Source organism: Choloepus didactylus, chromosome Y (assembly GCF_015220235.1).
Source record: "Choloepus didactylus isolate mChoDid1 chromosome Y, mChoDid1.pri, whole genome shotgun sequence".
Taxonomy (NCBI): domain Eukaryota; kingdom Metazoa; phylum Chordata; class Mammalia; order Pilosa; family Megalonychidae; genus Choloepus; species Choloepus didactylus.
The window spans coordinates 29,372,364-29,398,268 of NC_051335.1; the positions used below are offsets into that span (position 1 = coordinate 29,372,364).

At 38.3% G+C, this 25,905-nt stretch overlaps 1 protein-coding gene across 1 annotated transcript in view; it reads right to left on the reverse strand.

Moving 5' to 3' along the window:
* LOC119524082 overlaps positions 1–25,905 on the reverse strand; it is a 70,925-nt gene that overhangs the window by 25,798 nt on the left and 19,222 nt on the right. Inside the window, exons 3-4 of the mRNA XM_037822743.1 lie at positions 8,320–8,567; positions 7,644–7,758 (exon numbers count right to left, since the gene is read on the reverse strand). Coding sequence (XP_037678671.1) covers positions 7,644–7,758; positions 8,320–8,567 — 363 coding nt within the window. The remainder of the gene's footprint in view (positions 1–7,643; positions 7,759–8,319; positions 8,568–25,905) is intronic.

Consider the following 25,905-nt stretch of genomic DNA (forward strand, 5'->3'; position numbering starts at 1 on the left):
TGACCAAGCAAAAGAAGAATTTTGCTGGATGAGAGGATTTATTATCATGCCCTTTATATTCTTTTCTGCAGGTTAATTTAGGATATGATTAGGGAAAGATCTACTTCTTCAAATAGCTGCTGTTAGAGGCTGCGACAGTTCAAAACATGCCCTAGAGTGACACTAGAGTGCCTGGGACTATTTAAAAAATTTCTATCCCTTCTTTGCACAGGGGTTCCAGAATGCAGGATTCCAAGAGAATGAGGGTTTAAGTTATTTCAATTTTTCTACCATTGTATCAACCTGAACTTTCTCCACAACCTGGGAGTATGTGTGCTTATAACTTCTGGCATTACTAGACTCTGGCCACCCAAGCAACCCTCATTCTGCAGGGGCAGCTATAATGATTTTCAGAGTTATATGATGCTTAGCTGCTAGCAGCTGCCTTTAAGAGAGTATTTATAAACATGTATTTCACAAATGTAGCTCAAACCTTTTTAACTCTTTGCTAATGGGATTATAATTTAATATAAGTGCAAAGAGCAGATTCAATAATGCATTCATATAACATCAGGAGTAGAAATCTCTGAGTCATGTTACTAAGAGTCTAACAATGCTAGTGATCAAAACCTGCTGATAAGCATCTGTGCTAAAGAAACAGCCCACAAGACCACTTTCAGATATGTGGGTAAAACCAGCAGCATTTCCAAATGATAACCTCTCAAATTCAAAGCGATAGACTACAGGTTGTGAAATTCATTGACGGATTTCCCCCAAATTGGCCCTCTATCCAACCTCCCCCTCTAGAATAAGAATCCAAAACCATTATGGGTTGTAGACAATCTCATACAATCCAATTTGTCCCCGACAGCTAGAGAGAAGGGGTTCAGAACATATCAAGCTTCTGGAGAAACCAGTTTTGATTAAAATATGATCCCAGATACTTTTAAAGTATATAATTTGTATGATTCACTTGAAAATTCTATTTTAAATCCAACAAAAAATGAAACTATCAAATTTGGTTTTGTTTTAGTATGAATAAATGTGTTTTCTTTAGTTCATCCCAATGGCACTGAGAAAGAGGGATATAGACTGAGAAAGACAGGGAGAAATGGATCTTTACTGGAAACTCATATGATGAGGCCTTCTGAAGACACCTAGTTCATTTTCCTGACTTGAGGCAAAATATGCATTTGAGAGTCCAGTCTGATGGGTTCCAGCATCTTTTTTTTCCTCCAATAGCCATCCCTTGACTATGATCCACAGAAAAATAATCAGTCTTGGCTTATACCCAAATAGATCACAACAAATGGTATCTATATATTAGAGCATATACCAGAACTGAAAGCTGACTACTGGTTGCCATGCCAGAGTACATAACCACCCTCTTTTAGCATGCTTTTAGCATCCACATATCTGCAGGACACATTAAAGGTATTACCATATGTATATTTAAAGTAAAGTATGCTATTGCCTTAGGTCTATATTTTGAGAAATATTTGCTTCAAGGCCAGATGAAATTAAGCAATAAGGTGAGCTTGGACCACACTTTTGCCACCTCTGTCCAGTAGGGATTGGCCTCGTGTGCCAAGGGCCAAATGCTCTACTGCTCTCTAGATCAAAAGAGAATGGATTTCAGTTATTCTCAGTCAAAGAAATCTTACCCCACCCTGCTCCATCAATCCCAGCTCCTACCCTCACTGAATGTAGTTTACTTGCTTCAAATATTTCATGTTTCTTCTCCATGGCTGTCCTACCTTTCAGTGTGGTTCTATAACTTCCCCTTCAAATGAAAGGAAGTGAAATGATTTGTTCTTAGAGGGACAAAAAGGACATAAATAAACACCATTTCACTCTCTGCCACTGCAACAGTGTTTTTCCTCCTGGAAATTGTATAAGAGCATTCTTACCTTCAGGCTTCTCACTCCTGCTGCTCTTTCTGTAGCGCTGGTGTTGGACATTTGGTCATTATTTGTCAATAAGAAACACATTCAAGTTATCAGGATAACATCAAAGGCAAATAATCATGTCCTAATCATAGAAACCATGTTAAGGCCACACAGGAACTTCAAAAATCACTAGAATGGAATACTTTTAAAAAAGCTTTCTTTTCAGATTACAATTTTATTTTCTGGTGGTAAAATTTATTCTTTAAAATCATCTGACAAAATCAGTGGTTTTGGCAGCCACTGGACTGGTTTAATTCTTAAGGCAAAAGGGTCCATTGCTTGAAGCAGCCACTTGAGAGAAAGAGAGGGTTTGCTCTTGGGAGGAAGACCTGAGTAAGTCCAAGGAGCAAATTTAGTCACTACCAGGAAATAAAGGTGTCAGGTTCTTCATACTTCCAGAAGGCAGTATCAGCACAGAGACATACAAACCAATGAAGAGTATAGCATACTCACCCTACTCCTTGATCCCAAACCAGAGTCTTGGGGATTCATAGGAACTTCTGTTAAGACCCAGGGAGTGCCATCAATCTGTAATGATTCTTGCCTACAAACATAACAGTGTCAATAAAGAGTCATTGGGATCCATTTCAAGCCTGGGTATCCAAAATGTCTACCTTTAGGAATGGCTCCTGCCAACAAAAGTTCCATCTTGTTGCAGGTAAAAGGCAGATGCAGATTCATATCCGTTACCCAAGGCCCAAGAATGTCAAAAAACTCTGGGAGTGGATGAGAAGTGTTTAAGAGATGGCGGTATAGTAGAGGAGAATTGTAGACATACATGGAAGAAGAAGAAATAATACAAACTAAAGATTTCATTTATAATATGGGAAATGCATTATAACCTCATTCATCTATATACCACCAATAGGAAGCTAAGGGAGTTTGGAAAGGGACTGTCCTGAAGTGTAACTTTTTACTCTCTTTGGATGGAAGAGTTGCTAAGCAAATACATGGATTTTAGAACAACAACAACAACAAAAAGATTGCCAGTTATAGGGAGGAGGAACATGTTTGAATTTATTAAGAAAAAAATTTTTTTAGATACTTAAAAGGCACCCATGTAAAAGGAAAAACAATTTTAATTGCAAGCCATTTTTAACTCTATTAAAACAATTTTCCTCAGTATTTCTTAGAATAACATTGGTTAGTTTATTCTAGTCCCTATATATTTTTGAAGATACTAAAATCGCATTTTGTGTAAACATTCTATAAATCATAATGATCAGCCTACCATTTATCTAAATAAAGGAGGTTAAACTGTGTATCCTATCCTCATCTCTCAATTCCCCATATGCCTTACAAATTAAAGTGCATATCATAGAACTTTCATTGCAATCAGGGGGTTCAGAATGGTCCTTTTTAAAACATTCTGTTCCAGTGTTCCTCAAAGCACACATCTTACTGGTCAGATTATGTGTTCTGATTTTCAACTTGGAAAATATAAGCACTGGATATCTGGTTAAATCTCTGGATAGAATTAAACCTGAGTACAATTCTAGGGTGAGATAGGAGAGGTTTTGTAATACCTTTCAATGTCAAGTCATCCCAGTCATAAACAACTAACTAGCATTATCCCGAGGTAATACTAGGTGGGAAAGCCAAGCTGGTGCCCTTAACCTAAGATTAAGGGAATGAAGCAGGGTGCATGGGGATGGGGATCAAGAGAATGAAAATTTGAAGCAACTGACAGCTGTGGAGAGAGACTGATGCATCTATATGGTAATTCAGGAGCTAAATCTCCATTCCGCTGTGATTTACAGTAACAGATTTTCACTGGCTGTGTCAGAAACCCCTGGTGATCTGGGTTTATAGCTGAAACAACCCACTGGCTCTTAATTACCACATTTACACACACATTTTAATAAAGCACTAACACAAAAGGGTCATTTGGAGCTTGTAAGTTAAAAAGTCCCAAACCACAGTTCTAATTTCCATGATCCTTGCCTGTGCATTTATAATCCATCAAGGAAGAATCAACTCTGCTCTGTTTAGGCCCAGTTAGCCTAGGTTTAGGAAATCCATAAAACCAAGTAGTATTTTGGTTCTAGCCTTTAGGTCCGGGTCAGGGGCTGCCTCAGTGATTGACCTTTTCTTAATTCCTTACATTCCAAAAATAAAACAAGTATCTATTTCGTAAGTTTAAGCATGTGCACATTTAAAACAGCCTGAAAATTTGCTGTTTCTTTCCACAGAATAGAAATTTTTCAGAATATGTAATTTTGTATGTGGGGATAGAGGGGGGTGTCAACAATTTAGCATAATTGCCCATTTATCATTATTTAAAGGTTGAGGAAAGATACAGAGAGATAAATAATACAGGTATTTTTCCCTTTCCTGTTTTCAGAGATAATATGTGTAAAAGCTCTTTTGAAAAAGTAGAAGCATGCATACATGTCAGGCTTCGTGATTATTGTCATTTTTAGTAATCAGTACTGAGGGCTGGGATGGCTTAAATAAGCCATTTGCCTTGTAACCAAGGAGGTTGAGAATGATGCTGATTCCTACGGAAACATATCACATGCTATCAGATTCACATTGCTCACTGGATGGCTCGATATGATAAATTACCTACTGTGATATTATCACAAGAGGTGACCCTGAAAGTCAGCAGAGATTTGTGACAGCATTAGCTGTGTGACCTTCTAAAAGTAATCACCATCACTGGGTTTCACTTTCTCTGTGAAATGTGTATTCAACAGTCAATTGTCAAGTTAATTGGGGATGGGATATAGTAAAGAAGTATAATCCCCAAGCCATTTCACTAATACAGTAAAACTTGACTGATTTTGGACTAACAGAAGAGAAAGATTGTCTGAGTGAGTATGGAAAGACCTGAATTACAAAATGGGCTTGAATAATGACAGTTATATTATTTTAATTCTATTTTGTAATTCAAATTGACTATAAAATGCTGCCTTTGTGGAGGTCCTCAAGAGAACTACTTTAGGAGATCAATTTGTAATGAATATGATTATATCTAATAAATGCTTCTAACATTTGAATAAGGGTTGTTCTCTTAAGGAAAAATTCACCTGGCAATTTAGTATAAATAAACTCTCATTTGCTTAGCAAACCTCTCTTGTCCCCATCCCTGATAATATAAAGTTAAACTGTAGACTGGTCCCGGTCCAATTTATCACAAATTATCAATTAGAAGACTCAAAATTGATGAGGTTTCACTGCCATTTCTACCTCCTTCCCCATTGATTTGTTTTAAGCATCATCACCACCAAACAGTGGCAAAACAGATTCAAGTACATCTCTTGCCCTTTCTCTTGCTCAGTCTCAGAAAACAGCAGGTCGCAAAAAGGAAGAAGATAAAGGTAAACTCCTTAGTAATCCAGAAATTGAATAAGCAGAATTGGATATGCAGCACGGATCATAAAATTATCCATAGTTGAGAAAGGGGTTGACTTATTTCCAAAGGTTGGCTGGAGGAATGGCCAAGAAAATTGAGTCAAAAGATGCCTGATAGGTAGCTCTATGGTCAAGGAAGTTGGAAACATTTAGGATCTGAAATATTTTTCTATTTGTATACCAAAAATCGAATAATCTGGAAATGGTGGTCTGGCAATAAAATTACTTGATAAATAGCTTTCCAGCTTTACCAACTGAGGGAAAAAAAACTTCATAACTGGTTGTAATTAGCAAATAGGTTGTCTAAAGTTTTGGGGGTCTTCATGATACCAAAAGATCTGGGTGAAAAGTAAAAATTTGGCCAAACATGTGCAGTTTCTGTGCTTGTTTATGAAACATCAAACATATGGTTATTTGAAAACTTCTGGGCACTTGGCATCATGATTCAGTCATCTTGATACAGTCTATGGTTCCTTTTTAAACACGTTGCATGTAAATGAAGAAGCCCTGAGAGTACTGTGTCCAATCCAGCTCAACTTTGACTTGGTAACTCAGTTGAATAATACAATTAGTTTCTCCATGGCCTGCTAATTACATGAGAATAAGACCAGGAAGAAGGTGCTAAATACTTTGGGCATCAGGTTAGCTATTGTAAAACCTAAATGAGCCAAAAGCTTGGTTAAACTGTCAATGTCATCAGTTCACACTCGTGAGAAAGGAAGTTATTGCTTTTTGACACATAGCAAAAGCTTGATTAATTGGAATCCATAAGGAATGAATGGAATTTTCAGTGGTAATATTCATTTTATTTCATTTGTGGCAAATACATTTTTTTTTTTTCTAAAAATGCTTGTATCTACTTTCTTTCCTCAGGGATGTAGCCTCTAAAGTCTGAGGGTCAATCCAAGTGAAGAATGTATAGGAGGCAGAGCTGAATGTGATCTAACCCCAGGTCATTTCTTGGGAAGTAATTTTTAAAAAGTAAATTCTTTATGGTCTTCTTTTGGGTACTATTGCTGCTTTCTCATCAAAGTGGAGTGCTGTGAGAGGGCGCAATTCAGTTAGTTGGGGTACTGGTAAGATGAGTTCTGGTTAATGAAGGTTTTATAATAAAATACATCACCAATGCCTGGCAAGATGATGTGTTGAAGAAAGTTGCTTTCAAATTTTTAATCTGAAAGTGCCCTGGATCAGTGTTTCCAAACTCATATATACTGCAGACTGGCCAGTTAACTTTTTCATCAGGTTCCTGAGGAATGCAGAGGGAATGAGAGGAGCAGAAGTACAACCATTGTTTCTGAAGGAGAAATGTTTCAACTTGCCTGTCTGTTGGTCTGTGGTTAGGAAACACTGTTCTTCACCTTAAGATGCCCATGGTATCTTCGTTGTACAATAGTCGATCTTACATACTTCAATATAGTTCTCATGCCTCTTGGGCCATGGAGGATTCTGTTTTCATGTCCTCTCCTGTACTTACCCAATGGTCTTTCCATCACTTGGTATCATGGCTTCTGAGCTTATCCCTACCTCTTGTTGCTTGGATGATGGCTATTCATTCTTTCTAGCCCTGAAGAACACTATGGAGTCAAAGGAATGCCAAGTAAGATGGGGTTTCTCATGATGGCAGCCTGGATAACAATTAGACCTACCTGAACCAAGAACATGGCTAAGGAGAAGCCAAATCAAGGATTCACACACACATAGTACCACAGTTAGACGACGCACTTATTTAAATACACAAAATGTTTTTGCAAAATCTATATGGGGTGGTCTATTGAAGAAAGACCCCATTTAACTTGAAACCAAGCTTATGTTTTTTTTGGCTTTCAAGTTAAATGGGGCCTGCTTTGAAATGGAACATCACATATAGCGAGCAACATCTCATCTTTCATACACATGATTGAAGAAGCCAACTCTAATCCATCAACCAACCTCTTTAAGCAACCACATGTCCTAGAAAAAAAAAGCCGTAGTCTGACTTTTCAATGGATGGATCTGACTCCTCACACCACTTGACTGAGGCAGGTGGGGGCAGTCTCACAGGAAAGCCTTGGGCTCTTGAGAGCCTAGGGTATTGAAACTCACATCATGGCCTTCATAAGTCTGGTGTGTGAGGAGAAGGAAGGGGTGTGGATGGGGAGCATCTGTCTGGGAGTTTAAGAAGGCACCCAAGTTAGATCAAAAATGTGGGCAGTACCCTGAAGTCTTTCTGGTTCCCAAAGCTGCCAGGCAGGGGAATAACCTGGTCATTACACTTAAAGTGTAAGTCTTGTCGTGCTCTCTTCTCAATAATAAGATAACAGTCTTGCCGATCACTCGTCACTAAGGGTACCCGGTTGTGGTGACTTTGAGGCTGACCTTGGAGTCACCGCCCCCGCTGCCGCACTCTCCTTTGTCGTACCACCATTTGTTTTTCAATTTGTCCAAGAAGCCTTGCTCATTCAGTTTGAATACTGCCAGGTTAACAGCATTTCTTGAAACAATAAAACATAACTTGTAAGAAAATGCACAAATGCTTAAGAAATCATTAATGTATAAAAAAGGAGCACAAGAGGACAAATTGGCTAAATTTCACAGAACGTGGAGCTATAAAAATGTCTGTACAGCAAATATAGGGTTAAATATTAGAAGGTGGCATATAGGATAACATTTGCTCAAAATTGAAGTGTGCAGGATGGGGAAACTATCTTTGAGAAAAAAAGTAACAAGAACACCACATCCATGCAATTAACATCCATCACATATGGCACCATAACTTGGCTTTTACCATTTAATTGAAAAAGCCATTGAACTGTAAAATTAAAACTGCAACAAACAGTCAGAAAGGACAACACAGAGAGAGAACATTAAAAAAATGGATGCATAAAATAGATGAAACCATAATTTACCATCTTATTTAACTCCATGGAATAATTGTAGATTTTAAACTTTTAAAAGTTACCTCAAAATCCACAAGAAAGTAAATGACAACAAAATGCATCAGGGTAGGTGGAATACTATAACAACACAGATATTGTTATATTATTCCACCCACCTTAATGCTGAGCCTTTAGGGGGTGCCACACCATAGCCTTTGGAATCCAGATTTCCACCAACTTTCATGGTATCACACGGTTTTCTCTGCTCAGTGTACTCATTCATGGTTGACTCCAGCAGGAAGGCGAAGTTTCCCTTGGACTTCCGCACTTGGGCCACTCCATCTGCTGTTGTTTTGGTAAAAACAGATGGCTCTGCTGGTTTCATGTAAGACCACATTTTCTCATAGACAGCAATTTTGGACCTCTGCAACAAAGAGATAATTCTTAGACCTGTCAGATTATTAAACTGGAAGAGGCCTTAGTGCAGTGACTCTCAAACATTTTTGATTGCAAGCCACAGTAAGAAAAATAATGCCACACTGCTACCCAGTAGACGCATACATACGTTATGTAAAGATATTTCTGAAAAAGAGGTTTCTCAAAGCCATACTTACCCTTGCTATGTGTGATGGTCTCTGATAGCTTCTATTCTGTTTTAATTCTCTTTTAAAAATATCAGTCATGACCCATTAAATGGATTTTATCATCCCACTAATGGGTTGCAACCCAGTTTGCAAAACTTTTTTAGTTCAATATTCCTCTCAACCCAGTAATCTCCCCTACAATATCCTGCTGTGCTATTAAAAAGTACCTTCCTGAAAAAGTCAATGGAAGGGAGTGTACAACCATTTTAGGCAGTCCACTCCGGCACGGGACTTCAGTTATTGTAAGAAAATACTTCCTTATCCTGAGCCAAACTTTGTTTCTCCATAACTCCCACCCTTTAGTGCTATTTAAAGCAGTTCTGTTCTTGCTTCTTCGTAATGATCCCTTGAATATTGCAATGCTTTTATTGATGTCCCCACCCTCATCTGTCATCAAGCTAAACTTCACCAGTGTCTAATACGGTTTTAAGAACCCTCACAATATTGGTTTTTCTCCCATAGACACATTCTAGTTGGTGATGTCTTTCTTAAATTGGAGTGTCCAGAAATAAACATGGCGCTCCAGATATATGACCAGGGCAGAATGAAAAAAAAAAAAAACACTGTTTGCTTCTTGTTATTGGAGCATTTTTCTTCTATCAATGCTGCTTGAATTTTCACTAATGAATTTAGTCATCCATCTGTTCTTTCAACAAATATTGAGCACACACTATATATTGAACACTCTACTGGGAGTATGTGTAAGTAGAGTTCCTCCCTCAACTCAGGATGAGTCCAAAGCAAAACTGTTAGTTCTTCTACCAACCAGGTCTCCTTAGTCTTTACCTGCAGGATTTTGAATTTAATCCCATTAAATTTCGTCTCAATTCAGGTGGTCCTTAGAATATGTACTAAATGCTTAGCATGTCTCCAGCTTTGTGTTAGGCATTCTGTGAAATATAAAGGAAGTATGATCTCAATGCCCCAGAAGCTTTGAATTGAGTTGAGGAGCTAGGTCCTTAGCAATGAAAACCCTACAGAAAAATTCTAAGATGATATTTGAACAGATGTGAAATATCATGGTATAAACCATAAGCATATACCATGTTTTCAAATGTTCTTTTATGGGACTTCCTGACCCCCACCCCAGCTTTTTTTAAATTATTAATTTAGTTGCTCATCTTGGGTGCTTGGGCCTGCCCAAATAATTCAACAGGGCTGGAATTCCCAGAGCTAACACCATGGTAATTAAATATGCTGTTCATGGTAATGCAACCCTCACCAAGTCACTACAATTGCCTACTGAGATGAGGACATACTTAGTTTGCATGAATAACAGCAAAAAAAAAGCAGTATGGCTAAAGCAGAGTGAGCTAAGGGGAGAATGAGTGGTAGGAAATGAGCTTAAAAGGGTAACCAGAGGCCAGATACTGTAGGTCATGGCAAAAACAAACAAACAAACAAACAAACAAACAAAAAACAAAAAACAAACAAAAAAAAACTTTAAATTTATTCTACATGGGATGGGAAGCTATTGGAATATTTTGAGTAAGGGTGTGATGAGATCTGATTTAAATTTTTAAAGGATTACTCTGGTTGCTATATAGAGAACAGTCTATAAGGAGGGTGAGTGTGGAAGCAAGGAGGTTAGTTAGGAGGCTATTCTAATAGTCCAGAGGAAAGATGATGTAGTTTGGACTAGGATGGGAGCAATGGAGGTGGAGAGAAGAGGTTGGATTTAAGATATGTTTTGGGGAGGTAGCCAACAAACCTTGTTGATGGATATCACCACCTGATGGTTCTATGGATACTTTCAAATTAAACATTCCCAAAGCAAACGTATTACCTTCCTTGTAAAGCCTATCTCTCTTTCTAAATTCTATCAATAACCACCTAAAATTCAAGCTAGAAACTTTGGTTTTTACTTCTCTGTCAGCCCTTCATTATGCCATGTTTATTCTAACTTAGAAATGCCTATAGAATTTGTCCTTTCATCTCCTTTCTCTTCTCATTACTGTTGCCTTGGTCAGGCTCCCATCATTTTCTTTTTGTCTGGACTATATTGCCTTCTCACTTGTCTCCCTGCTTCATCTCTCTTTTATTTATCCTCCAGTGATCCTTCCAAAATGAAAATCAGATAAAAAAGTTACTTCCTTCTTTAAAATCCTCTTATGGTTCCCTAATACCTAAAAGACAAAATCTAAAGTCTTATGTATGATATTCAAGAGTGTGTATGATCTTGGCTACATTCCTATGATACAGTCACAATGGACTACTCATTGTTCACTGAAATATACCACACCACTATATTGAATTTGGATTTATTGTTCCCTTACATCTCTTTAAGCATTACTAGAATAAACACAGCTCCTTTGTTAAGGGTGCATATTATTTCAATCTATGGATATACTGTATTTCATCCATCCAATCTCCTATTGAAGCACTCTTAAGCCCATTCTAACATGTTGGCATTGTAGACAAAAATGTAAGCATGACTCTTAGTGTAATTAGGAAGAGGTATTTTGTGTTCATCTTGGCCCAGTCAGACCTGAGTGTACAAGGTAAGGGGGTGGACTCAGACCAATTTGTCTCTTATACTATTTGCAAATAGGTCATTGCTTCCAAAGATAAATTTATTATAAGCTGGGGGCAAAAGGGTCTATGAATTCAGATCCAAGTGTCCTATAATTTGGACTCATTTATGTCGTCATTTACCTGAGCTCTTTGATTGCTGATACAGGTTAAAAGTTCTATTCCTTTAGGTAATGCTGCATTTCTAAGAGAATAAAAGGCAAGTACTTGACATGGGTACTTTAAATGTGTGTAGTGTACATGCAGTAGATATTAATGAATGCAGTAAATGAAAAGTTACTTAATGGCAGAAATGATTGGCCCCTGGTTGATGACTGAATTCTGAAGGCAGTTGGAAGGGGGAAAAAGAAATGGTTCATAATGAGAAAAATTAAGCTGAAACATTTATCTTCCTAATTGGTATTTAAGTGACAGTATAAAATTCAGACTAAAAAGAAGAAAAAAATCACTAGCATTTTTTTGCAGTCTGTCTTATTTTGGCTGAAATACTGAGGGCAATAAAGGTGATTGAATCTTAGCTCAATCATCTGGGAGAAATTTTAACACTTATGGACAGGATGTGCAAGTTCATTTTTCTCCAACCCACAACCATTTATTTATTTCATTCCACAGAGCACCATTTCGTACCCAAGAAGGAACAAACAATGGTAATGCAGAGAGGCCATGAGAAATTCTTATAGCATTGCTAGATAATTACCAAATGAAATCCAAAGGAGAAATACATGGAGGAGGAGGAACAGATACACCCAAAACAACAGATAAGGTAGAGCTTTAGTACTCATGGATTTGACAGTTACTGTTTCAACTATTTGTAATAAATTATGAAGGTTGATGATATGGAGAAATTTGTCTGCTTCTTGAGGCAAAATTTTGGATCTTGAGCCCTGTAAGGACGGGACATGGAAGCACGTTACTTGAGTGAATACATTGAGCACACCACTCAGACCTTGTTATCTCTTTACAGTGATGTTGTTGGTCGCTCTTAGTTCTTTTGTTTCTAGTGACAACAAAAAAAATGTTCCTCTGTATTTCCAGGTAAGTTCAAGGTAACTGTATAGTGCAGTGGTTAAGAGTACAGAGTCAGACTGCCTGGATTTTAATCCCACTTGCCAGCTGCATAAATATCTAACCTCTCTGTATTTCAGTTTCCTTATCTGTAAAATGAGGATGAGTTTTTTAAAGCTCCTACCTCAAAGGTTTATTGGGAGAAATTAAATGAGTTAATACTTGCGTCTCACTTAGAACAGTGCCTGGCACACAGGAATTGCTTAAAAACATTACACGTTTTTGTAGTAGAGTCATTTGTTTTAGTTGCAGAATTTATTTTAATAGCATTATAAATGACCTCAGTTCTGTATTTACAGAATTATTACTTCATTCTATAGGGGAAATCATATGCTGAAGAATTATTTACATATTTGGGTCTCCAGATACATCACTGGTGAATGCCCATGGTCTGACACCAACAAAAATCATTATCATTTGATGTGGAATTTAAAAAAAGTTGTTGGGAGAAGAAAAATAAGTAGGATGGCAAATTTTTCTTTTAAATTTCTGTTTTGTAGTTTAGTTGAGGTTCATACATTACAACCCTCATTAACCAGAACACTGCTATTAGGGGGACCTGGAGAATGAAATTTTCTGCTTTCCTAAGACTTAGAATATCCATTTGGTTAATAGAACTAGAATCAGTAGAAAAAATAGAATTTTAGAGCTAGAAGAGACTTTGAAAACTATCTCATTCAATTGTACAACATTGATAATGTAATTAATGCTACTGAATTGTACACTTAAATGGTTAAAATGCTAAATTTTATGTTATATACATGATACGACAATAAAAAAGAATTGCTTAAGAAAATCTATGGAAAGCACCTGCCATATAGCATTCAATAAATGGTAGCTATTATTAAAAGCAAAGCAAAACAAAATATCTCATTCAGCCTCTATCACAATGCAGCATGGTTTCTCTGGTCATATGCCTCTAGCAATGAGGTACTGATTAACTCATGATAGAAATTAGGAAGGAGGCTCATGAGGTAGCCGATTTCATGACTGAAGTTAATAAAATTTCTTTTTGTTGAGTTGATATCCTTTGTGAATCCCTTTCTCCTCCTCTCCAATTCTACTCCTGCCTTCTACTTGAATTGGACAGTCCCTCCTTTCTGCATCCACTTCTTCACTATAGGTAGCAAAGTTTCCTTTGCTTTGCAGTGGTCTTCCCCAGCAGACCTCAGTTCCTTGAGAATAAGGATCATGTCTGATTTGTGTCTGCATCACCAGTGTCTAGTATAATGCCTGGCATGTAGTAAGCTCTCATTATGTGTATGTGGAATGAATGAAAGTAAAAACTGAAGTTCTACACAATGGTCCTAATTCTGCCTTCTGTAGTGACATAGAATAAATACGCTGTCTTTTCCACACTATATACAACCTGAAGACCACTACCACCTTGTCACCTGTTAATTTGTTACTTTGGCAGGCTAAATATTCTAAGGATCTTCATTTGTTACTTGCATGACCAGAATTCTAGTCGTCCTCTCTTTCCAGTAACCATCTTTTGGTACATTTTAATTTTTTGAAGTCCCTCTTAAAATGTCACCCCCAGAATTGACTACAATATTCTTTATATAGTTGCATTAGCACAAAGGTCATTGAGAACTTCCCTGTTCATAATCTAGACACAAGTACAATTTTTCATTTTGACAGGATTCAAAGATATTTTTTGATATGTTGATAGTCCAGAATTAACTGAAGTAACAAAACAGATCAATAAATTGGGAGCATAATTGTCAACAGAAGCATAATTTGTTAATTCCCTTGTGGTATTAATTTACTGTCGAAGTTCAGACAAATTAACATAATTTGCAAAGAGAGTATTGGTGTTTGTGACATCTATATACCCTAAATATGTACAGTGTGTTCTGAGAGAGTAATTTGAAAGGTCAGAATGAAGACGGTTTAAGCACATCCTGCCCCAGTGTTCTAAGAGGCTAATATGGGGAATGAATTGGCTTTATGTATTTATTTGGCCACTGTTGTCACCATGCCTATATTTTCCATTTCCATCAGGATTAGCCCTGTACCTACATGTTAGAGAGAGGCCAGATTTGACTTTGGATCCTCAGTCTCCACCCTTCTTTCCCTATTTCCCTGTCTGCCTCCCTCAGAGACCATCCTATACCCCTTTCATGGCACTAGCAATCTTGGTTCTCACGGAATTGTTAACTAATAATATAAGGGGTTCTGTTACCCTTCAGGAAGGGATCATTTTTATTTAAATAGGGGATTCCTTCGATTAAAAAGTTTTCATGTCCCAAAAAAGGAGAGTGGGCTTTCTGGTGCTGTAAAAGGTGTCTTTTAGGACTGGAGAAGGCCAACCCTGTGTACAGGACACTAAGGAAGGAGAATATTGCAAGAGTGTCAAACAAACATGCCTTCACTTCATTCATTTTTCCTTCTCTAATTTTATTGTGAACTGTTTAATAACAACTTGTTCAATATCTTCTCTAGGTTATACCTTTAATTAAAGGAATATAAGTAAAAACTATAATCTGCTTTTACTTCTGAGTCTTTTAGACTCCTTTGAAATTTCTGCTTTTAATAAAGGCTCAGGTGGTATTGCTGGCTGGTATAAATTCAGAAGGGTGGCTTCAGGCCTCTGTCTGCTTGAACTGAGCATTTACAGAACCCCAGTTGTGCCCCCAGTGCCTTCTATAACATTCAGGAGAAAATGTTACCTCTTCGAGTTTCTCAAATAATGAGATTATGGATAGGTAATCCTTACAAGACAAGGGTGTAAGGAAAGGAAGCTAATGATGTTAGTCCTCTGGAAAGCTCCTAACCTCTTTTTTCCTCTATTTTTGCCTCTTCTAATGTTTGATGGGATTGGAAGAAGACAATATATGTGTCCTAGTACCATAGGCAGAATAGGGGAAGAGGGGGAGGGGGTAAATTGTGGATGGGGTGGGCCCATACCCAAGTTCTTTAACGTGGTTATAAGGCTTAAGTCTACAGAAATTCAAGTTGCAACTCTAACAGTGGAAATTTCAGGCACTGGTTTAGGAGATTCTTATGGCAAGAGTGTTGAATCTCACAGGACCTTCCAAGTATTCCCTTTCCTTATTCAGAGAAACCTTGGATTTGTCATTCCCAGAAGGAGGAGATAATTAGATTTCTTTACAAACCTTACATTTGTATAAGGCTTTCTGGTTGCCAAGGTGATTTTACATACATCTTCTCATTTAAACCCCAAAGCAACCTTGTGAAGTAGGTGCAGGATTTGTTCACTGCTTAATCCCTAACACCTAGAAGAGTGTCTGGCATCCAATAGCACTTGATATATATTTTTTTTTTGAATGAAAAAATGAATTCCCATTTTATGGGTGAGGGGATCAAGGGTGAGAGAAGTAAGTACAATGGCTGTGTCAAGAAGTACCATGGTGGGCTTTAGCTTACCCCCTAATTTCTATCAATCCACCCCAAAGTCCCTACAAATAAACAAGTCTGGTAAAATCTGTGCACTTGCCAAGCAAACACAGCTTCCAGATACGTTCCAACTAGAATGCCACCCTGAAGGCCTCCTGTATAGAAATTCAAGTGCTGCCAATGGCCCAGTAACTTACCCCAGGTCACATAGCTGATGAGAAACAAAGCTGACCTATCCATGTCTGCTGAACTCAAGGCCACATACAGATCTTTCCCCTTCAACCACAGCTTCTTCTGCTCTAAACACTGACAATATTCTTTTTTGATGAAAGAGAGTAACTTGCCTCCAGAAACATTTTTTATTTCTTGTCCAAGCTTTTTTTTTTTAAATTCAAGGTAAACTGTAAATGAACCCCAATCCCCTCCTGCTAAGGCACTGGAATAAGTGAATGCCCTTGTATCCCTATAACTCTGCCACAGGCCCCTGGTGTCCACATTTCACCACATGAAGGGATGAAAACAATGTGGGGCAGAAGAAGAGAACATCTGGCTTGCCAAATGCATCTAACACATGTTTTTCTTACACATCTACTTTGAAGAAATCAGCAGCTTCAATGAGGTGCTTTTGGAAAAAGAATCATTAAATTTTACAATTTGTTCCCCTAAAGCAAAAGAAATTATTTCTATTTTGGCTTGGAGTAAGGCACACAGGAAATTATTTCATTTCTAAAGCATGACCAAACCCCCAATTTAATTGTCTTGCTTTCCTTCACATTTGTTTGCACATTTCTAAACAGTCAGGCAAGTACTACTTGTCAGTTTCCTTTTGTTTCAGACAATCAGCAACATGTGATGCAGTATTGGTGAAAGTAGGGGCAAGAAGGGGAAAGAAATCCTGTTTTCTATCTTAGCTTTTCTATCAGTGTGTAATGTTCCTAGTTGAGTTATTTTGGAGGCTGGGTTTTAGATAACTTCTGTGGAGTTGGAGGTCACCTTTTGTCTACCCATTGAGTTTTGTCCTCACACATCAAGGATTCATTCCAAATACCTTTGCCTAACCATCTTCAAACCGTTCAAAAGCCCAGAAACAGATTTCCCTCCATCTCCAGTGACCTTTCTAGTGTCCTCCTTGGTAGGCAAAGTCAGATTACTATTCTGATTTGTCTTCTGCTTCCATTGCCAGTCAGGCTAAGAATTTTCCAAATGGTTTGAAAGTAACACCAGGACTAGATGACTTTGAAAGCCAGAGTCAACAAAACTCATTGAGAAAATATTTCTAAGGTCCAGTTGCTCAAATCTGGGGAATTTAAGGAAGGGGCACAGTATCCTCTACTCCAGTGGTTCTCAGTAGGGGATAATTTTATCCACAGGGGATATTTGGCAATATCGTGATATGCTTCTTAATGTTAAACTGGGTGGGGGTGGGGTGTGCTGCTGGCATCTAGTGGAGGGAGGCCAGGGCCACTGCTAAACATTCTAAAATGCCCAGGACAGTGCTTCCTCCTACTCCATAATAAAGAATTATGTGGCTCAAAATGTCAATAGCGCAGAGGTTGAGAAACACTGCTCTAGGAACTTTCATGGAGCCACAACTAAGTGCAGGAAACAATAACTAACATTTAATCAAGTGCATACTTGGTTCCAGGCTCTGTTGTAAGCATTTTACATGTAAGTCATGTAATCCTCACAACTCTATGAAGTAGATTAGCTCATTTTAAAAATGCAGAAACAGAGGCACAGGGAAGTTAAGTAACTTGTCCAAGGCCATGCAGCTAGTAAGTGGTGGTGATAGGAACTCACTCCTGCCGGCTGACTCTAGTTTTTGTGCGCTCTAACAGTACACTGTTCCCATGTGAGTTTGTGGATGATTGTAAGTCCTATGTGAGGACTGGACTGAGTATACACAAATTTTGCTTGAAATGATACCTATGCTTTAGCCTAACTTCAAGGGGCATAATATTTTTATTACTCCCACTCTGAAATATGAGACAGAGGATCACAGTTCTTAACCTTAACCTATATGAAAGTCTCAATTTTTAAGCCAGAAATCAACAAATTAATTTTTTCTCTTTATTTTGAGAATGAAAACATGTAAATATGGACTACCAGGGCTGTTATCAGGGAAGGCTGTGTGTCAACTTTTATTGTCTCCAGACCTTCTCATTTTTACCTTAGTTCTAATCAAGTCCATTATTACATCCCCCTCTTTTAGACATTTAGCTTTGGTATATTGCCTTTGTTACAATTAATGGAAGCATCTTACAGTGTTACCATTAACTATAGACTCTAGTTTGCATTGTTTGTATTTTACCCTTATACCGTCCAATTTTCAGCACCTTGAAATGTTGACATTCATTTGTTCTCCCTCATTTTAAAACATTCTTACATTTGTACATTTAATCACCATCATTGACCACTCTAGGTTTTGCTGTTATATAATCCCAGGCTTTATATTCTATCTTTCCACCTGATGTCATACTGGCCCTTAGCCTTCCTCTTTCAACCATATTCATGCGCACCTTTATTCAGAGTACTTACAATATTGTGTTACTATTACACAATATTATGCTATCCATTCCATTTCTGGATCTATACAGTCAATTCTGTTTCTACGTCTGTACTTCTTCAGCATCAAATACCCAATTTCTAACCTCTTTCTATCTCCTGATAACCCATGTTCTCAACTCTCAAATGTCACTCATCAATGTTAGTTCATATTAGTGAAACAATACAGTATCCATCCTTTTGTTTGTAGTTAATTTCATTCAATGTAATGTCTATTGTCTACCATTTTGTCTTTTGGATTTTATATGTCACATCTTATTTTAGTTTTATTTTTTCTTCTCTCTCTCTTTTTACCCTTACTGATAGTCTTCATTTCTGCATTCTTCTCTGAACCTCTCTCTCCTGTCTTTTCCTATCAGCCTATAGTGCTCCCTTTACTATTTCTTGTAGTAGGTATCTTGTTCACAAACTCTCTCAGTGTCTGTTTGTCTGAAAATATTTTAAACTCTCCGTCATTTTTGAAGGACATTTTTGCTGGATATAGAATTCTTAGTTGGCAGTTTTTCTCTTTCAGTATCTTAAATATATCATACTACTGCTTTCCCACCTCCACGGTTTCTACTGAGAAATCCACACATAGTCTTATTGAGCTTCCTTTGTATGTGATGAATCATTTTTTTTTCTTTCTGCTTTCAGGATTATCTCTTTGTCTTTGACATTGATAATCTGATTATTAAGTACTTTGGAGTTGGTCTAATCGGATCTATTCTTTTTGGGGTATGCTGTGCTTTTCGGATTTGTAATTTTTTGTCTTTCAGAAGAGATGGGAAATTTTCATTGATTATTTCCTCTGTTATTGCTTCTGCCCCTTTTCCCTTCTCTTCTCCTCCTGGGACACCCATGACATGTATATTTGTGTGCTTCATGTTGTCATTCAGTCCCCTGAGACCCTGCTCATATTTTTCCATTCTTTTCCCTATCTGTTCTTTTGTGTATAGCATTTCAGATGTCCTGTCTTCTAGTTCCCTTATCCTTTCTCCTGCCTCTTTAAATCTGCTATTGTATGTCTCTATTGTGTTTTTTATCTTCTGTTGTACCTTTCATTATCATAATTTCCACTAATTGTTCAAGCTTTTGAGTTCTTTCTTTTGTTTGCTCAGTGTCTTCTTTATATCCTTCATCTTTTTTGCCATATCTTCCTTCAACTTGTTGATTTGAATTTTGAATTGATTTAGGATATTTGTTTGAAGATTTTTAATTAGTTGTTTCAAATCCTGTAGCTCATTTGAAGTGTAAGTTTGTTCTTTTGAATGGGCCATAACTTCATTTTTCTTAGTGTGATTCACAAATTTTTGTTCTCTAGGCATCTGGTTTCCTTGAATACCCCAATCAGGTTTTCCCAGACAAGACAGGCTCAGGTCTCAGGAGGAGGGCATAATCAATATCAAGTTTCCCTGAGGGTGAGACCCAGAGGATTGTCAGACTTTCTTGTGAGGCTTCTAGACATTGTGCTTCCCCTATCCTGCCTAGCAGGTGGCACTTTCAGCCTGCAGCTTCCCACTGGTGTACAGTGGAGTGATGCCTTTAATTCTTGGTGGACCTTGTCCTGCCCAGGGGCCAAGGGTGTCAGAAGCCAAGCTTAAGCTGTTTCTGTTATTTTCTCCCCAGGCCCTGGGGTCTGAGTTCTCTGAGGGAGGGCTGCCACTAGAGCTCAGCCCTGCCCCCTCCCTTTTCTTAGGGAAGATAAACCCTTTAGGTAATTTTCTCCTATACTTGAGTTTTTCTTTTGTCTCTCTGACTATCTTAACTCCATCCTTGCCAGGGTCAGAGCTGACAATTAAAAATGCCTGAGGCTTTGTCTAATGAGCTACTTAGAATGAGAGAAAAAAAGGAAAAAGAAAGAAGTCCCCTTTTCAGAGTCAGTTTGCAGCCCTCCAGTTCACCAGGCAAGATCCAGAATTGGTACCTAGTTCTGTGTGCCCCCTTTCATAGTGCATAGCCCTTTTCCAGTATTCTGAGCTTATCAGACTCCAAAAGTCTCTGTTTTTATTTATTTATGTATTTTTTTCATCAGAGACACCTCCTCTCTGCTGGGAGAAACTTCTGGTTTCCTTTCCTGCTTGCTCCTGGTTTATCTGTGCTCATAGCTTGTGTTCAGTAGTCTAAATTTGTTAATTAAAACCACAGTTGGATCTTGGTTGAGTTACATTCCCTTGCTTCCAGCATGGACTGCCTCTTTTTCCCACATGGAAGTGTTCTGACTCACCTGCTGTGCCAGCGGGAGAGGTGCCAACTCTGCAGTTTGGGGAGCTGTCCTTAGAGTTCTTTGCTGTGATCTCAGCTGTTACACCCATTCCAGGCTGCTGTACAATGGTGTCTGGTCACAGAAGTTCCCTTAACATTTGTCCCAGATTATTTACTAGTTGTTCCTGGCTTTTTGCTTGTTGTTCTAGAGGACTAAATTCCACACCTCTGTATGCTGCCATCTTGCCCCATCTCCCTGTTGGCTTTTAAAAGCTGGGCTTTTTTTCACAGTGCCTTCCAGTGCAGAAATTGCTAGTGACTACACTGACCAAAATGTCAGTGACTTGATTGAGGTTTCTTTCTTTGACCCACTGTTTTGACATGATTTTATATATAGCTTGAATATTCTTCCTTGATTCAACTTTGAAGCCTCTGTGACATTCTATTAGGTAAAATGTACCAATATAATACCCTGCTAGCAATCACAAAGCTCTCTCTACTGCAAGAGATCATGCAGCCTGTTTGACTTGGACAAGTTACTTAATTTCTCTTAAGACTCTAATAATTGTCTGTGAAGTGGAGATAGAATATTAAATGAAAAAATTCATATAGAGCACCCAGCACATTGCCTAGCATGTAGTAAGTCCTCAATAAATTAGATTATGCCTTCATGGGCCTAATGGGAGAGCAACACAACCCATGTCTACAACCTTCTTATGGTTTGTTTTGTTAAAGAATTTAGGGGAATACTGGAGGGAAGGGGAATCAATAAAGGTCTTGGGTATGGCAGGCAAGATGGTGTATAACCCTAAGTCAGCAGGCACATGAGGGCATGGGCACATGTGGCTGGAAATGAGGGTTGTGCCAAGTTAAGTGCTGCTAGTGTTACTGAGGCACAGATTAGAATCAAAGCTAACTCTCTAGATGCTCAGCATGTAGAGATGCTCAGGCTAAATGGGGTCCTCAAAAATGTTCAATTTCAACATATTGACGTTTCACCTTTTCCTGTGGCTCTCAATTTTGAACAGTTAGGTTTAAATTTAAGTCTTTTCCTTCTTGTGGTGTTTCCAAAGGTGCTATGCTGATATTTTGAAAAAAAGTGACTGGCTGGTATTTTGTCTTGCAAATTCACCAACTGTGAAAGCTGCAAGAATATTGATTTTCCAGCATTCACATCTTGGTGTGAACTCTGCAGCATGGAAGCTCAAGTTACAGAACCTTCTGATAAATGCAGCATGTGGGGGGTGACTTCATTAAATGATTAGGTTTTACTCATCACCACCACCGGGGACTAAAGCAATGGTTCCCATATTCAAAACGGCAGATAAAACTACTAATTTGCTATTTTTTAGAGTAGTTGGTCATTTAGTCTGATACCAACACTCAAACAGAAATCAACATAATTTTTACCCCCATTCTTCATGCTTAGGCCTTGATCCCAACTTATCTTTATTTTGCCTCAAACAGTGTGAGGACTGTGGAGAGACCACACAGTCACTGTTCTGCAAGGGACCTGCTTGTCTATTGTGAAACTTGCAGTTATGGGGTTTACTTTTGGCATAGGAAGCAATATTAAGCATAGGTCCTGAAGTTACAAAGGCCTGTCTTTGAGTCCTGGCTTTGATACCTACTAGCTGTATGACCTTGGGAAAATCATTTAACCTCACTGAGTTTCAGTTCCCTCATCAGAAAAATAAGGATGGTAATAGGACCCACCTCATAGTGTTCTTTTGATGAAGAAATTAGAGATTGCTTTTAATAAACTTAGCATAGCTCTTGATACATAATGAGTACTTGGCAAGTTTCTCCCCCATTCAATAGTTGTATCATGTACTGCAGTAAATGCTTTAGGGAGTGAAGATATGTAAGGTATGGTCTTTATGCTCAAAAGGCTAAAAGAACCAACATTCAACAGCACTTTCTAATAGAACTTTCTGAAATGTTCTATATCTGTGCTGTCTAATATGGTAGCCTCTAGTCATACATGTCTACTGAACACTTCAAACATAGCTAGTGGACTTATGGGGAAGATGGCAGAGTAGGGAGCTCCAGGACTCAGTCCTTCCGCCAAAAAAAACTATTAAACAAGCAGGAAATGTCTGAAATAATGATTTTGAAACTCTGGACACCAGAAGAACACTGTATAGCATCCAGGAATGAGCAGTAAGAATAGGGAGATACCCGGGGATGAATGTGGACCTGGCATCGTGGGACTGAGAGTATCTTTTTGACCAAAAGGGCGATGCAAAATGAGACGAAATAGTTTCAGTGGCTGAGAGATTCCAGATGGAGTCGAGAGGTCACTCTGGTGGACATTCTTATGCAGTATATAGATAACACCTCTTAGGCTTTAATGTATTGGAATAGCTAGAAGTAAATACCTGAAACCACCAAACTCCAACCCAGAAGTCTGGACTCCTGAAGACAATTATATAATAATGTAGATTACAAGGGGTGACAGTGTGATTGTGAAGACCTTGTGGATCACACCCCCTTTATCTAGTGTATGGATGAGTGGAGGAATGGGGATAAAAACTAAAGGACAAATGGGGTGGGATGGGGGGATGATTTGGGTGTTTTTTTTCACTTTTATTTTTTATTCTTGTTCTGGTTCTTTCTGATGTAAGGAAAATGTTCAGAGATAGATTGTGGTGATGAAAGTAAAACTATGTTATCATACTGTGGACAGTGGATTGTATATCATGGATGATTGTATGGTGTGTGAATGTATTTCAATAAAACTGAACTTAATAAAAAAAAGAATAGGGAGATAAATTATGGTAAAGAACTGTAAATTGCTCTTTATGTGGTGAATATTGGTGCCCATCCCCCACTCTTGTGGCAGGCTACCACAGGGTCTAATCCCTGGCTAGCTGCTGGTGACAGAAAGGGTCACAAATATTATCTTCCCTAAGAACAAGGGTGGGCATGGTCAATTGCTGATCATGGTTTTTGATTAGTGAATTTTGATTGCTGCATCCCAGTTCTGAGGGCAGATATTGTTTCAACCCACCTCAGACAAAGGTGGTGGCAGCCATTGTTTTAACCCTCCCCAGACAGGGGCAGAGGGGCAGAGGTGGTGATGAGTAAATCTCTAACCTTTGCAGTGCTTCCTCAGGGCTGCAAGAGACAGTTAGCCGAAAGGTTGCATTTGCTGGGCAGGCCAGGAAAGTTCAGCTTTGGGGAGCTGTCAGAGAAACTTTTGGCAGCCTTCCAGATTCACTCCCAGGGACACTTTGGAGCTGGTAAGCACTACCCTCATGGGTCCCTGGCCTTGTTTTGGCTGGGAAAGACTGAAGCAGGAAAGTCTTCAATGAGGTGACCCTCCTTCCAGAAAAAGCAGTGAGAGACAACAAAAGGAATGTTAAAATTATAGAGGCAATCTGAAACAAAGGCCTGCTGGCTTCAAACAACTAAAAGAAGGAGGTCTGTTTCCTGAGAAACAGATGGGACATCCAAACTCCTGTAAACAGGAAAACTCCAAAACAACTAATAAGCAAGATATAAGCCCAGAAAGAAAAAACCCTATGCATTGCATGGTCCTTGAGCAGAACTTCCTAATATCAGGGCTGAAGCTCAAGAAAACCTCTCTCTTTATCACCTGTTGGTTATAAAACCAAGAAAGAAACATGCCAGGGAGTAAGTCCCAGAGTTAACATTTTAAATACTAAAATGTACAGTGTGCAAGAAAAAGGGAAAGACAAACAAAGAAATAGAAAATGGTGGCTCATCCAAAGGAAGTAGATAAAAATACAGTAAACATTAACAAAGATGAGAATGTGGACATACTGAACAAAGGCTTTACAAAATGATCTTAATAGTGCTTAAGGAGATAAAGGGAAGTACAGAGAAAGAACTAAAGGATATCCGGAATCAATGAATGAACAGTATGAGAATCTAAGTAAAATGACAGAAATTTAGAAAGGAACCAAACAGAACTATGGGAGTTGAAGACCACAGTAAGTGAAATGAAAAAAATGCCCAAGATGGTTTCAAGAGCAGACTGGAGCTGGCAGAAGGAAGAATCAATGAGCTTGAATATGAGACATTTGAAATGAGTCAGTCTGGAGGGCAGAAAGAAAAATGAAATATTAAAAGTGAAAATACCCTAGAGAGCTATGAAACATCATCAAGCACACCAAACAGAAACTGAGAGTTGTTAACAAGAGATCTATCATAGAAGAAATAGTAAATGGAGTTCTGCAGTCTAAAAGGGAAAGACAAACCAGATCTCACTCCTTATTCAAGTTTCCATGTAATTATAGTGTTTGAATAAACTGGCCATACAAGTTAAATTATATAGCATGCTACAGAAAATATAGATTTTGCACCAAAAAACATTTACTTTTGGTCTCACAGAGAACTTGAAGTTTTAAAATACAGTCAATATCATCTTCTACCCTTTAGTTTGATTTACCTTAGTCCCAACCAAGGCGATTTTGTTCATATCTCTAACTGAAGTCTGAAATCTTTTTCAACTTCTTTAACAGTTGCTGTATGGTGTAATACTGGCATTCATAGCAGCCAAACTCTGACTCTGAGTCTCAGGTGTCACACAGATAACCAAAGTTTCAGAGACTGACCAGGTTATACACCAAGAGCCCAATCACAGAGTAATTTGGGCAGAGAATAAAAAAGTATTTGAAAAGACCCTTTGAGGGACCAGGGAAAGATATGGAAATATTAAACTAACCCACCCGTGGAATTCCTTATCTTCTCACAAGCATTGAGAACTATCAGTTTAGTAGGCCAATCCCTCGATTTTGGGGCTTGCCATTATGAAGCTTGTTACTGCAAAGGAGAAGCTAAGCCTACTTATAATTGTGCCTGAGTCAACCCCAGAGAATCTCTTCTGTTGCTCAGATGTGGCCTCTCTCTCTAAGCCAACTTGGCAGGTGAGGTCACTGCCCTCCCCTCTATGTGGGACCTGACTCCCAGGTGTGTAAATCTCCAAGGCAATGTGGGACATGACTCCTGGGTATGAGCCTGGACCCAGCATCATGAGTTTGAGAAAGCCTTCTGGACCAAAAGAGAGAGAGAAATGAAACAAAATAAAGTTTCAGTGGCTGAGATATTTCCAATGGTGTTGAGAGTTCATTCTGGAGGTTATTCTTGTGCATTATATAGTTATCCCTTTTCAGTTTTAAGTGTATTAGAATAGCTAGAAGGAAATACCTGAAACTGTTGAACTGCAATCCAGTAGTCTTGATTCTTGAAGATGATTGTATAACTAAAGAGCTTATATGGTGTGATTGTGTAATTTTCATAAAAATCTTGTGGCTCACACTCACTTTATCCAGTTTGTGGACAGATAAGTAGAAAAATGGGGACAAAAAAGTAAATGAATAATAGGGGGAATAGGGGCTGGGCTGTTCTGGGTGTTTTTTTAACTTTTATTTTTATTTTTAT